This window comes from Protobothrops mucrosquamatus, unplaced genomic scaffold, assembly GCF_001527695.2.
Source record: "Protobothrops mucrosquamatus isolate PMUCROS unplaced genomic scaffold, P.Mucros_1.0 scaffold1628, whole genome shotgun sequence".
NCBI classification, from domain to species: domain Eukaryota; kingdom Metazoa; phylum Chordata; class Lepidosauria; order Squamata; family Viperidae; genus Protobothrops; species Protobothrops mucrosquamatus.
The window spans coordinates 148,993-165,687 of record NW_015387787.1 but is presented as its reverse complement, the minus strand read 5'-3'; the positions used below and the strand labels follow the sequence as shown (position 1 = coordinate 165,687).

At 42.0% G+C, this 16,695-nt stretch overlaps 1 protein-coding gene across 1 annotated transcript; it reads right to left on the bottom strand.

Annotated features, from left to right (window-relative positions):
* Positions 1–429: 429 nt before the first annotated feature.
* On the bottom strand, positions 430–13,953 carry ARHGAP9 (Rho GTPase activating protein 9). Its single transcript, XM_029285408.1, has 13 exons — positions 13,908–13,953; positions 12,895–13,005; positions 11,890–11,951; positions 10,084–10,165; positions 9,278–9,373; positions 8,758–8,856; positions 7,839–7,965; positions 7,616–7,726; positions 6,476–6,574; positions 6,282–6,359; positions 4,639–4,692; positions 2,041–2,175; positions 430–539 (listed from the first exon to the last, which is right to left on the bottom strand). Exons 1-13 carry the CDS (start codon positions 13,932–13,934, stop codon positions 430–432), a joined length of 1,191 nt encoding a protein of 396 aa, XP_029141241.1. The 5' UTR covers positions 13,935–13,953.
* Positions 13,954–16,695: the final 2,742 nt, after the last annotated feature.

Genomic DNA, 16,695 nt, shown 5'->3' with positions numbered 1-16,695 from the left:
CACTAAAGGTTCGTTTAGTGACTGTTTGAAGTTACGAAAGCACTGAAAACAATGACTTCTGACCACTTTCGCACATGACCGTTGCAGCATCCCCACGATCATGTAATCAAAATTCAAATGCTTGGCAACTGGCGTGTATTTATGACAGTTGCAGTGTGTCCCAGGGTCACATGATCACCTTTTTGTGACCTTCTGACCAGCAAAGTCAAGAGGAAAACCAGATTCACTTAATCACTGTATTATTAATTGAACAAGTGCAGTGATTCACCTAAACAACTGTGGCACGAAAGGCTGTGAAATGGGGCTAAATTCACTTGACAATGGTCGCGCTTAGCAACATAAATTTTGGGCTCCGTTGTGGTTGTAAGTCGAGGACTGCCTGAAACAAAAGCCTGATTCTGCCAGGAAGAAAGTATTATTCGAGGTAATTTACTTGCGGAGGTGCTGAAGTAAGTAATGCAATGTGTCCCGGTTTGGTTGAGGGAGACTCTGGATCAGCCCAGTAAGCTTTGACACTTTTTCCTTGTGATCGGATATCTCTGTGCAGAGAAAAGCAAAAGGTTTTTGTTTTGTTTTTTTCCCAGCTGAGGAGGTAATGTTTAGAATGAAAGACAGTCTTAACTTCCAAAGGGCAGATCAGAAATCTCCATCACATTGCTATTAGATTACATCCGGAGCTCATTTTGGAGAAGAAAATAAATTGTAATTGGGATGATAGGATTACAACAGTCTTACCCACCCACCCACCCCTCCACTTAGCCATAGAAATGGTGGGCTTGGGGTCAATGGCTCAAACAAATAATAAATCCAAATAAAGATTAAATAGAGAAAACTGCCTCACGCCTTATCTTTGAAACAGAATATCATGGCAGGATGCATGACTACAGAAGCTAAGGCAGGGGTAGGCAACCTTGGCTCTTTTATGACTTGTGGACTTCAATTCCCAGAATTCCTGAGCCAGCCATGCTGAGGGGAAAGGGAGAGGTTTCCAAGCTGAGCCATGCTGGCTCAGGAATTCTGGGAGTTGAAGTCCACAAGTCATAAAAGAGCCAAGGTTGCCTACCCCTGAGCTAAGGGAACACCACCACAATGAGATCAAAACATTCTTTTTCAACTACTCTTGGGGTGATACGTGAAGAAACACAGCAAGATGGATACCTCTTCGGCTAGCTCCTTACCACTCCTCCTTGCGCTTTATAGGGGGCTCCCTGCCTTATGAAAAAACTGACTTCAAATGCTCCATGTGTATGTGCCTCTGTACAAGCACTGGCATTTATTCATTCATTTGTTCATAGGTTTTCTACATTCGTTCGTTCAATCATTCATTCATTCACATTTACTGTAGAAACTACCCATCTCCCTCACAGAGGGACTCTGGGCAGTGTACAAATAATATATACATGTATAATATACGTGTACATATGTGCAATAAACTATTCAAATAATATGTACAATATAATTACATACATACCAACATTTGGATTGAAACATACAGAATGTAATATAAGTTTCAAAAACCGAAACCATCTTTAAATCACAAAGTTGATTTGAGAGCTGGCATGTGTGTACCTGCGTTGATGATGGCTTAAATGCTAACCAATGAGAGTTTTAACTGAATTATGCTGAAAGTTATAAGAACAATATTTGAAAGATGATGCAGGGCAAGCAAAAAGGGTATTTTTCATATAGATCATATAATTATTTAAGATTCCCCAGCCCCTCTAGCAACATTGCATTCTCTGCATTCGATGAACTGTTATGTTCCCGAAGCAAAAAATTAAGATACCCGTAGATAATCTGAGGTATATCTCAGATTGGAGAATTAGGAAAGCCTGAGATGTCTTCCCCCCCGCCCCTTCCTCCGGTGAAAACCAAGATAGACAATTTCATTTTATATAACACCTTTTCTAAAAATGAATTGCAATATTACAAAAAAGTCACAGGTTTTTAATCCTGGCTCAGAATTAACCTCTGCTGGACTCATACTGTATATTTGTGTTTGTCAAATGCTGAGGGGCAAGGAGTAGGAAGCAGACTTACTGACAGAAGCTATAAATTCATCAATGTGGCTGTAGGGCACTAGGGATTCAGGTAACTCTCGGAAGAAAAGCTTCAAGGCCCCTGTTATCACATGCACATCATCCCACTGTGGACTGGCCAGGTTCAACCTCTCCTCTAGGAAACAAGGAAGAAAAAGACTGATTCACCAAAAAGGGCAGAGTCATATCAAAAGGGACTTTTTTCAATGTGACATCTTTCTGCTTTGTTGGCAGAGAGAGTGAATAAATACCTATTAACGGACTGAAGTATAACCCCTAATCAACCGGAATGGGATAACTTGCCACAGCCAACTCGCCTCGGCCGATTCGTCACAGGACAACTCGCCATGCGACAACTTGCTACGGGGCAATTTAACAATTCAATTTAATTATTTAAAATAAATAAAAAAACTATTTTTAATTTTTGTCATTCAGATTTCATTTTGTACCTGTTTTTGCATCCCTTCTTTATTGATTCTATTCCATCGTTTCTTTGATATTAGGGTAACCTGTCTGCGGTGAGTTGGCCGTGGCAAGTTGGCCACGGCAAGTTGACTGTGGCTAGTTGGCTATGCTGAGCTGGCCATGGCAAGTTGGCTGCAGTGAACTGTCATAGACCCCTAACTGGTGAAGAATGTTGGGAGATGCATTTCAGCAAAAGCTGAGGTGTTATTAAGTTCCCCAGCACTTTTTTTAAAAGGATGAATAAATGGGGACAATGTTAATGCAGCTTCTCCTCTTTCCATGCTCTTTTCACCTGTGGTTCTTTCACTTAAGGGGCATAGCAAACCTGGATTTCCTGGTCTATTTTTTTTTTTTTTAATAACAGGCAGGGGGAAAAAAAAAGATACAGTAATTTGGCAAGCCTGAAAGATAATTGGAACAGAATAGAAAGGTCCAACCACTTCATCATCTGTTTTACTGGAAATGTTTGAGGCTATCGCTTGCCAATTCCTGCTGATTTTATAGGGAATGTTGATGCTAACTCCAAGCTGTAAGAACAGGAAGGTTATTTGCAAAAATAAAATATTGCTTTGACATCTTCACACTTGTTGTGTTAGATTAGAAGAAAAAAGTGAATGAGTGCAAGTAGTCTGAAATACTCTTGACTCCAGGTACTCATTTGCATCTGGCTGCCTTAAACTCTTACACATTTGTGAGCCCATTGGTTTCAGTGAAAGGCATAATAAAAATAATAATAATAATAATAATAATAATAATAATAATAATGATGATGATGATGATGATGATGATGATGATGATGATGATGATGATGTCCAAAAACTTTGCAAAATACATCAAGAAACTGCAGCTTCCTGCAATAATTCCAGCAATGTTACAAAAAACTGCGCTACTAAAAACATCTTATATTTTAAGGAGATACCTGGTTGACACCTAGGATGCTGGTAGCAACCCGTGTCAACCATCAGCGCCAGCCAATTTGAATGTTCAGTTGACTGAGGTTCATGTTTAATGAATAAAAGATAATAATAATAATAATAATAATAATAATAATAACAACAACAACAACAACAACAACAACAACAATAATAATAATAATAATAATAATAATAATAATAATAATAATAATAATAATAATAATAATAATAATAATAAAGTTGGAAGGGACTTTGGAGGTCATCTAGTCCAACCCCCTGCTCAGGCAAGAAACCCTATACCATTTTGGACAAATGGCTGTCCAGTCTTTTCTTAAAAACTTCCAGTGTTGGAGCATTCACCGCTTCTGGGATATAACCCTCCAGCTGCCCAATGGGTGGTTTCTCTAGTGCAGGGGTCTTCAAACTTGGCCCTTTTATGACTTGTGGACTTCAACTCCCAGAATTCCTCAGCCAGCGTGCCTGGCTGAGGAATTCTGTGAGTTGAAGTCCACAAGTCATAAAAGGGCCAAGTTTGAAGACCCCTGCTCTAATGGGACAGTTTCTAGGACATTGAAAGAGTCCCCAACACATCTGCGAAAAGCTCTGCATACGTAGATACCAGGTCCTTGTAATGACTCCCCCCCTTTTTTTCTTTTCTTGATAGAACTCCCAAAAGGCAAGATTCTCACGACTGCTCTAGTTGATGTAGCTAACTTCCTTTTCTTGGGACAGTTCAATTAAAGTGCAGAGACTCAGGAGGAAGGGGAGAAGATGTTGGGTAAACCCAGATTTGACTCTCGCTTTGGAATCAAAGCAGCTTAATTGTGGCTAAGGCAACAAATCCAACTTGAGTCACAAGAGGCTAGTGTGATTCACAAACTAAAAGAAGGACCTTCCAAGTCCAAGATAAATATTTATTTTACCAAATAAATATGGCTGCTCATCTTACATAGGAACGCTGAGCACAAAAATTGAATGTTCTCTCTCTCTCTCTCTCTCTCTCTCTCTCTCTCTCTCTCTCTCTCTCTCTCTCACACACACACACACACACACACACACACACTCTTTGGGTCAAAACGAACAAGAAGGAGGCTTGTACGAATTCAGAATATGCACCCTATGTTCAAAACATAACTTGGTTTCATTAAAGTCCCCTGCCTTTTTCATGGCTTCTGGTAACTACGGTTGCTATTTCAAAGATTGAGGGACAGAAACATTACCTTGGCAACGTTGCTCTGGGAAGACATAGCGTCCATCGGATGTCACTGCCCGTTCTGCAAAGCAGCACAGTGGTTATTGAGGACGCTACAGGAGAAACAATATCTTGTGGCAAAGGGGGAAGACAATTACTTCCACATTGGATGAGAAAAACCCAAAATTAGATAACCTCATCTAAGGGATAGAGATGAGAAGAAGGCTATGCCATGTGCACGTTCTTCTAAGAATGGTTAGCAAGGCATCTTTGAGCTGAAATGAGGAAGTCTTGTTCCTCTAGTCAGCCTTGCTTTCATCTATCATTTTCCCATATATTAAAGGGAGATAGATGATAATGATAGAGATAGATGGCAGATAGATATAGACAGATATGGATGATGATAGATATAGATATATAGATAGAGATATGGAGATAGATAGATAGATAGATGAATAGATGATAGATAGATAGATAGATAGATAGATGAATAGATGATAGATAGATAGATAGATAGATAGATAGATAGATAGATAGATAGATGAATAGATGATAAATAGATAGATAGATAGATAGATAGATAGATAGATAGATAGATAGATAGATAGATAGATAGATAGATAGATAGATAGATAGATAGATAGATACAGTGCTTTTTTTGTAAAAAAAAAAACGGTGCCGGAACTCACACACGTCATACAACACGCCTTGCCTATCCTACAAGGTTCCATCCCCAAAAGGTGCCGGAACTCCGTTCTATGACAAAAAAAGCCTAGATAGATGATAGATAGATAGATAGATAGATAGATAGATAGATAGATAGATAGATAGATAGATAGATAGATAGATAGATAGATAGATCGTTCCCTCAGTTACTCTCATTTAGTGTTTCTCAACCTTAGCAACTTTAAGATATGTGGACTTCAGCTCCTAAAATGCCCCAGTCAGGATGAAGTCCACATATCATGAAGTTGCTGAGGTTGAGAAACACTGTTCTAATTCATCTAATTGCAAAAGGAAAAAGAAAAAGATATTACAGTATGAGGACAGTAATTCCTGTAATGTCATAAGGGTAGCCAATAAATGTTTTCTATCGGAGTTTAGAGAAAGAAGTATATAGTATATGATGCCAACTGCAATGATAGTATTTCCAACAAACCTGCTGCCCTTGAAATGCTTTATCTGTTCACCTAAAGTAAAGCAACATAGGTTTTGGAAGCTTAGATATGCCTCCTACAACTCCATGTTCACCATTTATCATTCTATAACAGTGGTGGCAAACCTATGGCATGGGTGCCAGAGGCGGCACTCAGAGCCCTCTCTGTGGGCATGCGCACCATCACCCCAGTCCTAGGCCTTCAGCTGGGTTTTATAAAAACTTTTCGCTTTAGGCCTCCGCCGCCATGTGCAAAAAAAAAAAAGGTTCAATCAATCAATCAATTTCAACTTCTCGTGGGGAAAAAAAGATCTTGCAAAGTTGGAATTGATTGATTGAACTTTTTAGTCCCACCCAGTCTGCCGTTACCACCGCAGGCATGCCCACCCAATGGGCCACACCCAGCCAATGGGCCACACCCGCCCGGCACCCAATGATGTATCAGTGGGTTTTGGGTTGCAGTTTGGGCACTCGGTCTCTAAAAGGTTTGCCATCACTGTTCTATAAGTACTCACCACGGTCAACTATGAATCTCAGCTTCTGAATAATGGCCAAGTTCCCATTGACTCTATAGATCCCATCTGCATCCAGTCCTGAAAGAGAAGGATAGAACTGCTGTGAATTCCCCACTTAAATCTATGGAGTGCCAGAACTAGGGCAAAGATCCTAGCTGAGGCAGAGATGGAATGATGACCCAAAGATTCCCTACCTCTCTCTTCCACAGCTTCCACACATTGTTGGACAAATCGGGGTACTGTGCCCCCTTCTCGCTGGCACAAGGCTTCTAGCCGACAGCCAAAGACCTGATCTGGGAATAAAAATGGAAATAAAATAAAAATACGCATGGATTAAAATCAACATGTTAAACCTTTCCTTGCTAGTTCTACTTATTCTACTTATTTTGTTTTAAACTCCATGCCCAAATAAAAATAAAAATTGTAAAAAAAAAAATCTATGCCACTTGTTTCTCTCAGCCACATAAAATTCATGATCCCTCAGAATTTTTAAACTCAGATTTGTGAGCTTTAGCAATAGTGATTTGATCCAGGAACGCTAGAAACAAGAAAAAACTTAAATTTGTCTTGAGATCTGGATGAATCTGATCCTGTTGATGTTTCAAAGAGCTTTGAAGATCTGGGTCTTCACTAGGCTTTTGGTGAGGGTAAATGAACTCCTTTTGGATAATCTGAGGTAATTTTTCTTTCATTCCTGACCAGTTTTTGTCATCTTCGCCATTTTTATTCTTTTATTTTGTTCTTGTTTTTACTTGTGAGCTACCCAGAGCCGTTGCTAGTTGGGCAGGATAATAAACAAACAAACAAACAAACAAACAAACAAACAAACAAGCAAACAAACAAGGATAAGGCCAATTTTTCCCCATGACAACCTTGAGGAAGGCCAGACTAAGAAAAAAAAAATGTGGCTCAAGATGGGTAAGAGCCTGGTTTTAATGGTGCAACACTTTCACCATTAAACCACACTAACTTTAAAAATAAATAAATTAACGCAGCAAGATTTTTGCTGTGCTAGATATATAGGGAAGTAGAAACAGTCTGGTGATAATTTTTTTTATTAAAGATGGCAAATGTATTAGTTGTCATAGCACTTATTCCTGTGTGTTCAGAAAAATCACATATTTTTTGTCACTGTTTTAAGAATCCTGGTCAAAATTCTAGTGATTTGTCTCAATGTTTCCAAACTATCACTCGAAGCATTATGACAATGTGTCCCAAACCCTGATAGGGTACAAAAATAAGTCCGCGACAATGCTGACTTTCTGTACCTTTGAAAATCCATAATCTCTATCCAGTCTCCATTGCAATGAAACTACAGGGATCTGCACCATTACCTCGGATCAGTCCTTTCTCCTGTAAACTTCTCAGGGGTGGCCTCTTGGCGATGAAGCGTCTCAGCTTGCTTCTGACCCTTTTCTTGTAGACTCTGCCAGGGCTACCAGGGGCTAGAGGAGGAAGAAACAGAAGCCAAGAGAAGTTAAGGCAGTTGCATATGTCTATTTTTGACAATTTTTAGCACCCTCCCCCCACCCTCCCCATATCTTTCTGGTCTCAAACCTGCTGGCACTTCACCCTTGGAGACCCCAAGTTCTTCTTCGTCATCCCAGCTGAAATCCACAAGCTCAGCACTGTTGGACCGATAGAGTGGGTATAGAAGCGGCTCATCCAGAGGATTCTCTTGATCCTACAGTGGAGCAAGGAAGGAGCTTAATCCAGAGAAATTAACAGTCAGATGGGATGGGGCGAAATGGGCAAATGCACTGTCATGAACTACAAAAGGTTCTGTTTCAATGATATATAACCTTGGATTGATATGCTTAGGATTTCCATTGTGCCATTGTGATAAACCCATGGTAGAAAAGGCAGAGAGAGAGAGAAGTCCTTTAGGGTCATGAAGAACTACAAACTCAATAAAGGACAGTCCTTTTTGTGGACTCTGCACATCATCTGTCCTTTATTGAATTTGAAGGGTTGGCAACTAGCACTCTGCAAAATTGGGGGACTTCAGTGCCCATCAAGGCCAATTATAGCACAAACAATTATAAGGCATGATAAAAATTTTCAGACCATTTTGATGTGGTGGTTAAGACACAAGATTAAAATTGGGACCCTATGAGTTGTAACCCTGCCTTAGGCAAGGAAACCAGCTAGGTGAATTTGGGTCAGTCACTCTCTTAGCCCTAGGGTGGAGGTAAGGGCAAATCACTCCTCCAAACCTTGCCACATATAATGCATAATATTGCTTGTGCATTTGCCAAGAGACAAAACTAACTTGATCCACACACAGTCAAAAAAAGAGATTTTAGTCTAGAAGTCTCCAGGCTGCTTGCCATGGGGGCAATGTTAACTAGATAACAGTCTCCATCCTGGACAGAGTGAAAGAATTTAGGAACATCTTTTTTTTTCTAACAGCAATATTTCAAAGAAGAAAGGAAGAGATTGAGATAACTTAAAGTTCTTGGTATCTTTCACTCACTAGCCTGTGGATGACCCCTTTGATCGCCTGGTACCAGTCCTGGCTGACAGCTTCATTATCTGATTGCAAGAGATACTCATTGCCAGTCACAGTGCGAAACTAAGAAGAAACGAGGAGAGAACAAATTGGGTTAGGCAACAATTCCATTTAACCTGATCTCAAGCTCTTCTAATAGATCCTTACCACCTAAGACTATAGTAGGAATCCTAACTTAATTTTAAATGATTATGACAATAACTTCATGTAATCACTTATTCCTGTTATGTTCCTCTACTTGTGGGCAGGTGACCAAACCAGGAAAGGATAGCTTAGTGTTACAACTGAACTTGGAATTGCAGTGAAGTACAGCCAGAGAAATCAGAGTATATTAACCAAGTATCTTGATTTAAAATAGGACCACTGTGAGTCAATTCTGAAGAACTGACAAGCTTACAGTGGGACAAAGAAGGTTAGTCCCCAGTTGTATGAAGTCTCACTCCAAATATCTCAGGTCAAGATGGACTGGGGTTCCCACACTTACATGGATGACATTCCGCTTGCTGGACAAATCACGGGCCCACTCAATACGAGCCCCACGCAAATCGACACTGCTTTCAGGCCGGCTACCAGATGGAGTCTGCAGGAAAAAAGATCATAGGGTAGGAGGCTCCCTATACTCCATTGCCAGACTTGATCTGTGTCAGAAGTCACTGAGAAGGGACGAGGAAGATGGGTACTAGTCCATGCTTACTTCCTTATTGATTTATCACAGCATCAGAGACTTTTGTATTAGTGGATGTATGGATAGCTGAGAGATGGAGGAGGAAGGGGAGAAAATAGAGACAGAGAAACATATATGCATACAGCAGTGGTCCCCAACATTTGGAGCACCAGGGACCATTTCCATGGGGAGAGGTTTTTCTGTGCATGGTTTTGTGTGCTGCCTGCATCTTGCGGATGGGGTTTTGCTTGTTTGTGTGGACCGGTTGCTGGTATGCCGCAGCCCGGTACTGGTCCACAGACCGGGGGTTGGGGACCCCTGGCATACAGTATATATATGGACACACGTCATCTCTGAACAATACTGGCAGTGGGCATATCTAAAGAGTGTATTAGATCCCCAAATGGGCAAGATCACCCCTTTTATTCAAAAGTCTCTCCCTTTTCCTCTCAGCCAGTAATCTTTCCAAGGGCACCTGTATGACTTTTCCAGCGATTGAGCTGACTTCTTCCAGAAAGCTTTTAAATTAGTGAGAGGGTTGTACAAAGCTAGACTGCCAACCATACAAGACCTTAGGCTGCCTTTCCTGTTTTGCCATTTAAGCATCTGTCTGCTGCTGCACTCACCCATGCAGCTGTCACCTTGGGGTCCTTGTAGAACATGAGGCTGTTCCCGGCTAATACCAACCACGATGATGTCCAGGACTTTCTGGAGGTAGAGGAAAATGAGAGAAGCTGGAGCCCAGCCCGCCAGAGCCATAAACAAAACATACAACCTTCCCCGGGCTGCCAAATATAAAAGTGTCAAAAGGTGCTTGAAGAGTCAACATCAATGTTCCCACATGCCACCATGTGGCACTGAAAGGATCTGTTTGTGCTTGGAATAACCTCTGCAATGTAATAAATCACCATATCTCAACGTGCCAGTGACCAAGTATTGGAGGAGACACCAAAGAAGAGCAATCTTGCTGACAGTTTCTGGTCTCAAAAACATTTCCTGCATTTTCAGATCATAAATGAGAAATGCCATTCTCCCCCTATCTTGCTGAACAATTGCTAATGAAATAATAGACTGATGGAGACAAAAGTATTATGAACTGGGGTTAGGAGACATCCTGCTGACTTTCTTCCTTCAAGGTCTTCTTTTGAGAGGAGAATATCCTGAACTCACATTTATTCTGAACTTGCTTTCATTAGCACAGAGCTAAGTGTTGGACCTGTGTACAAGTTCGGTTCATGTTGTACATACAGCCATCATTTGACAAGTATAAGTGGGCATGTATCTTCTCTGACATCTCCGCTATGTCCCGTTTCCCTGGATTTGCTTCCCCTCCTCTCCCTTACAAAAAGGCTGGGTTCTGCCTTATTTTGTGTTGGAATACAAGTCAGAATGTATTTTGTATTGCAAAAACTACAGAATCATTCAGCCAGTAGATGGCAGGTTTTAGTGTGCATCTATGGTTATATATGGTTTATGTTCTGAGGAGTTTCCTGATACAGTTGTGACAGTTCAAACCGATAAGCAGCAAGGCCCATATTGACTGTGTACTCTGTACATTTTATTTGATCTGAATGGCTATGTAACCATCGTCTGCTACCAATCTGAATGGCTATACAATAATCTTCTGCTACCATTTCTATATAATAAAACAGATTTTCAACATTTTGCCCACACTATCCCCCTTCGGATTTATGTCAGTGACTCAGAAGGTCCTGTTGTGATTCCTCGGCAGCCAGTGGACCCGGCAGCTGAGTCTGAGGAATCAGAGAAGGAGGAGGAGGGGCCTGGAGTGACATCAGAGTCAGAGGAAAGCTCTGAGGAGCTCCAAGACTTACAGTCTGACAAGGAGCCTGGCCCCTCTACTCGCGCTCAGGCTGAGACACAGCTGTGCTGGGAGTCTGAGTTGGACAGTGATGAATCACAGCTGGGAGATATCCAGGATGCACGAAAACGCCAGCAAGAAAAGAGTAGGACAGAGGAATGCAATGGGGTGGCTCCAAAGGCAAAGGAGAAGGCATTAGGAAGCCACGCCTTGGCTGCATAATAAAAGGGAAGGTGTGGGAGGTGCTGGTTGCCAAAGGCAACCATTCGTGTTGAGGATCGAATTTCTGTGAACTGTGTTTGTTTGCCTTGGACATTGACTCAGGTCTGTGAATAATAAAAGGAGATTGGTTTTTTCCTGCGGTTCCAGCCTGCTTGTTGGAAGAGGGTCCATTATATTCACTAATGCCCCTTTCCCTCCTCTTTGTCTATTCAGACCAGGACACTGCTTGTCAAAATCCCTTCAGCTGTGAAATGCTTCTCAGTCAGAGCTGGAGAGGTAGCCAAATGAGGACTGAGAAGCACAAGTGCCCCAGATTTTTCCTAGATGGATAATGAGGAAGGTATCCCTCCTCAAGCCCCCTCCTGCCAGGGAGACTTTAACGGCATACCTGAGTTTCCGACCTCCTTCAGCAATCTTGGTTTTGTTCAGTTGTCCACATTTCTCCACCATCTGCCAAAAGAAAACAATGTCCACAAACTTGCAGTCCTAGCTGTGTCCTGTGGTCCTTCCTGAAATCCATACCACTCCCCATACTCCCAGTTCTTTATAGATCTTTAATTTCCTTCAAACTCGAGCTCCACTGCTAACTCTCCTACTGGATCAGTTGAGGGAGGAACTTCCCTAATGTGGCTGAGCTGCAACTTGTAGCAGCCCCAGTCCACACAGTCAGTGATGAGGATCTGTAGTTTGGTGGCATCTGGGGGACCATAAGTTTCCCAAACCCAGTGTGCAAGAATCCAAACAATTTGGGGCAGTGAGATACAATCATTTTTCAGAGAAGACAGAGAAGAAACACACTGGTACACGCATGCTAAAAAGGACAGGTGGAGATGGCAAAACCAAGAATAGGGTAGGTGTGTCTTCTGAATGCACAGATCCTAGTCCCAGCTAGAGATTTCATCTCCAACAATTCTCTTCCTTTCCATGCCTGCTTCTCTAACTTGATTTCCTTTTACTTATTTCATTCTCTAGATCCTTCTACATTCCCTTTACCATCTCCTTTGTCCCTTCGGTCTCCAAATCTCATTTTTCTTCCTGGGCAACATTCCCAATCTCAGCTGAGCCAAATGAAGAAAGAAGGCAGCAGGATAGACCCACTCCAAAACCCAGAGGGTGGCCTTCTCTGGCATGGCACAACTGGCCTCTGGGGCTAAGCAAGAGAGAACATCTTTCGTCATATCCTTTCAGATAGTGGTGACTGAGGGCGCTGCCATGGGATGGAAAGGGGGATATTTATATACCATTCATCCCAGGAACTTGAGAGGGTAGTACAAATATCTTCACAGATGAGGCATGAGGCAGACGAAGTTGATGGGATGCAATTATAACTCAGGATGTTTATCAAATGACAGATTGAGCCTAACCATTACATTGCTGTATAGTTGTAACATACATGCAGTAATTCAGCATTGTCTGAGATGGAACCATTGATAGAGGATGACGCAGAGTATTCTCCTAACCAGGCCTCGCAGCTATATTGGGAATGATTCCGCCGATGGTTTCCCTGTACAGAGAAAAAAGAAAGCAAGAAGATTTTACCAACCGTTTTGGGTATCCATTCCCTTCCTGCTGCCAGCAGGCACTGCCAAGGCTGAATCTTAGACTGCCAAAACTTAAATGATTGACTAAACTGAGTAGCAGATAGCGGAGTAGCTAATACACAGAACCTCAATATATTTTCTTTCTTCCTTTTGAAAACACTTTACAAAGGAGGAAGTGGCCAACTGGCCCAAATGCTTGATTACCAAACTGAGTTTGCTAATGTAATGGGCAGAAAGAATAACCGTGAGGAACAAGAGGGAGAGCCACAACCAAAACAAAAAACAAAAAACCCTTAAGTGTGGGGCAGAAATGTAATTTGCGAATGTATCTCAGACAGATCGTTTCTAGTTCTACAAAACTAAAGGGGGAGGGAGAGAAAATATTCAGACTTGCAAGATTCTATTACGGTAATGTCATAATAAAAGTAGTATTAGCATTCATAACTTTGGTTTTCTAATCTGATCTACCTGGAAGGGCTAATAGACCCTTCCTTCCTTCCTTCCTTCCTTCCTTCCTTCCTTCCTTCCTTCCTTCCTTCCTTCCTTCCTTCCTTCCTTCCTTCCTTCCTTTTGTTTTCCTCCCTCTCCCACCATCTTTCAATACCTCTCTCCTTCTCTCTCAGTCTCTCTCTTCTGCAGCACACTATAAAAGCTATTTAAAGGACTATTAGCCCCAGTGTTTAAAATTACACACCTACCTGCACTAGTGACTGCTGTCCTGCCCTCTCCTTCAGGTGCACCTCTCCTTTTACCCCAGGGGGATATAGATTAACCTTTCCATTCTGCAAACACTTTTGGCAAAGACATCTCTTTTGTCCTCCAAAACTTGCCATCCCAGTGGATCCCCTTAGGACCGGGGCCTTACCTTGGGAGGCCGCATCTCTGGCAACATCAAGGATTTGGTGTATCCTAGCTTTTTGTGGAGACCTTGAGCCCCAGGCTGCTCCCCGCTCACTCTATCTTCCATTTGGTCCAGGGTGGCTTCTGGCATAGGATCTGCTGGAGCTGAGAGACCATTTCCCTCTATCTGCACCAAGCTCTGGCAAAACAACACAGAAAAGGGGAGGGGGGGAAAAGAGAGAAAAGACATGAGGCAGGCATGAGCCCAACTAATGCTACACTTCCCTGTCACCAATTTGATCCACAGCCACCTATTTCTTTCAAATGTGGGCCTCGATTTCTTCAATGCTGACCCACAGCTGATAATATGGACAGAGCCTTCAGATGTGACAAGGGAATGGGAAGGGTTTACTGTATAGACTAGCTGGCAACCACATGACCTGTTCTGACACAGCACACAATGATTTCTCATTACAGAAATTTCTCAGGCATCAGGCTAGTGACCCAAAATGTAATTTTGGATTAAAGCACCAGAGAGCAGTCAAACTCCAAAGGCAGCCTCTAGAAGGCACTAGCAATTTGATTGGAAGCATAGAGTACAGCAAATATTTGACCTATGACTGCAATTGAGCCCACAATTTTGGTCGTAAGTCATGACAGTTGTAAAGCAGGTCACCACGTGTCTGCGCCTGATTTTATGGCCCTTCCTGTGGTCGTTGTTAAGTGAACACAGCAGTTGTTAAGCGAACCCATTATTTGCTATGCGACTTTTTTTGCTGAAAACCAGAAGTAAACACCAGTTTCTGGGGAAAAATGTCAGAACTCACAGTCACATGATCACGGCATGCCGCAAATGGCTATAAATGTGGGCTGCCAAGCAACCATAATGCAATCAAGAGACCACAGGGGATCCAAACATCATAACTCTGAATCTGAATCATAAGTAGTTTTTTTCAGTGTCTGTCAGGACTTTGAACAGTCACTAAGTGACCAATTGCAAGTGAAGGACTACTTGTATGTCAGCTCAGTATTTGCCAGCTAAATTCTTGCTGGATAAAGGCACAAACCTCTCAAAAGTAAGGATTTGATTGCTGAAGCTAAGTAGCCTGGATGTCTTCCCCCCACCCCACAACAACTCTAGCTTCTCACCATCTCTTGACTCCTCCTGGGTGGCTTCCATGACTTTTCACCTGTTGCGGGCTTATAGTAGTAACTACGCAGGGAGCTGGAATCTATGTGACGTTCCCAGGCTTCCATCATCTGTAATGGTGGGCTGCGTGGGGAAGGAGGTGTTGTTGGTAATTGCTTCATCTCCTCCAGATTGTAATAAATTGGAGGCTTCTCCCCAAGGAGAGATGGAGGAGTATCATCCAACATCTGCCAGAAAGAAGCAGGAAATAAATCAGAGTTGGACTTACCATAACATACCGTTCCATCACTGGAAGATGGACCTGGTAGGAAAGGGTTAACTCTACCACTTTAACTCAGAGAGTAAAGCTTCTTCCTGTCCCATGGAAGAAACCTCATCCATTGAGTAACTATGTCTCAGGCCAATTTACTTCACAAAGCTGTTGTGAGGAAAAACGGGAGAAAGGATAACTGCATATGCTGCCTTATGTTCCTGAACAAAAAGTGGGATTAGAAAAAAAAAATTCTAACAAATACAGTGAATCACTAAATTCCACTGTGACAACAAGAACTTGCAATAGGTAGGGTATATGGGAAGAGAAGAACAATGTGTAACAATCAGTACAAGGCAGTAAAGTAACTGTCCCCTTGACCATTGGGCTGCTCAGGTACAGGTAGTCCTTGACTTACAACAGTTCATTTAGTAACTGTTCAAAGTTACAGTGGCACTGAAAAAAACCTGACTTATGACTGTTTTCACACTTACAATCCCTGCAGCATCCCCATGGCCATGTGATCAAAATTCAGAGGCTTGGCAGCTAACTCATATTTATGACGGTTACAGTGTTCTCGGATCACGTGATCCCCTTTTGCAACCTTCCGTCAAGCAAAGTCAAAGGGGAAGCCAGATTCATTGCACAACCACGTTACTAACTTAACAACCGCAATGATTCATTTAACAGCTACGGCAAGAAGAGTTGTAAAATGGGGCAAAACGCATACTTAGCAAGAGAAATTTTTGGCTCAGTTTTGGTCATACATCAAGGATTACCTGTACTTTTAATCTTCTCTGCTTTCCTAAACAAGCAGAGACTGTAGCCTTCTCATTCCTCTCTCTCATGCCTGCAAATAGGCAGGTGATATGGATGAATAGGAGCCAGTAGATGGGCTTCTCTAAGTGCCAGCAACTGGCTCCCTCTCCTCTCTCTAGTTGGAGCCATGTAAAATTATGGTCTGGAAAAAGCTTCATTTTTTGGGGGGGGGGGGAAAGGGCAGCTGGGGGCTCCTATACCTTTCTTGAGTACTCTTTCTCTAGTTTCTGAGTTGCATAATGGACACACTAGGCAAGTCATGCCTCCCTTGTCCTATTCTAGGGGTTGTCACCCAGTTCAGTATACCTCCACATCTACCATCCTCCAGTTTTTCTATCAGCCATCCTGCTGAGGGAATCTTGGGGGCTTGCTACCCTTGTGCTCTACAGGATATGTGCTGCTGTGTTGCTTCTCAAGCTTCTAGGCCAGTTTATTTTTATTTAGCATATGGCAAAATATTAAAAACCACATCAAAATTACATTCTCAATGAGCAAATATGAAGCTACAGTACTCAGTTTACAAATTCGAAGGTAGGCTATTTATACCGTATATGGACTATTTATATATGGTAGAGTATATATATATGTATGTAT

Excerpts from the sequence above, each read along its gene's own strand:
- ARHGAP9 (XM_029285408.1), bottom strand. The coding sequence starts at position 13,934 with ATGTTGCCAGAGATGCGGCCTCCCAAG. Across the intron at positions 11,952-12,894 it reads ACAATGCTGAATTACTGCAT|ATGGTGGAGAAATGTGGACA; the intron begins GTATGTTACAAC and ends TTCTTTTGGCAG. Across the intron at positions 7,966-8,757 it reads AAGGGGTCATCCACAGGCTA|GATCAAGAGAATCCTCTGGA; the intron begins GTGAGTGAAAGA and ends GCTCCACTGTAG.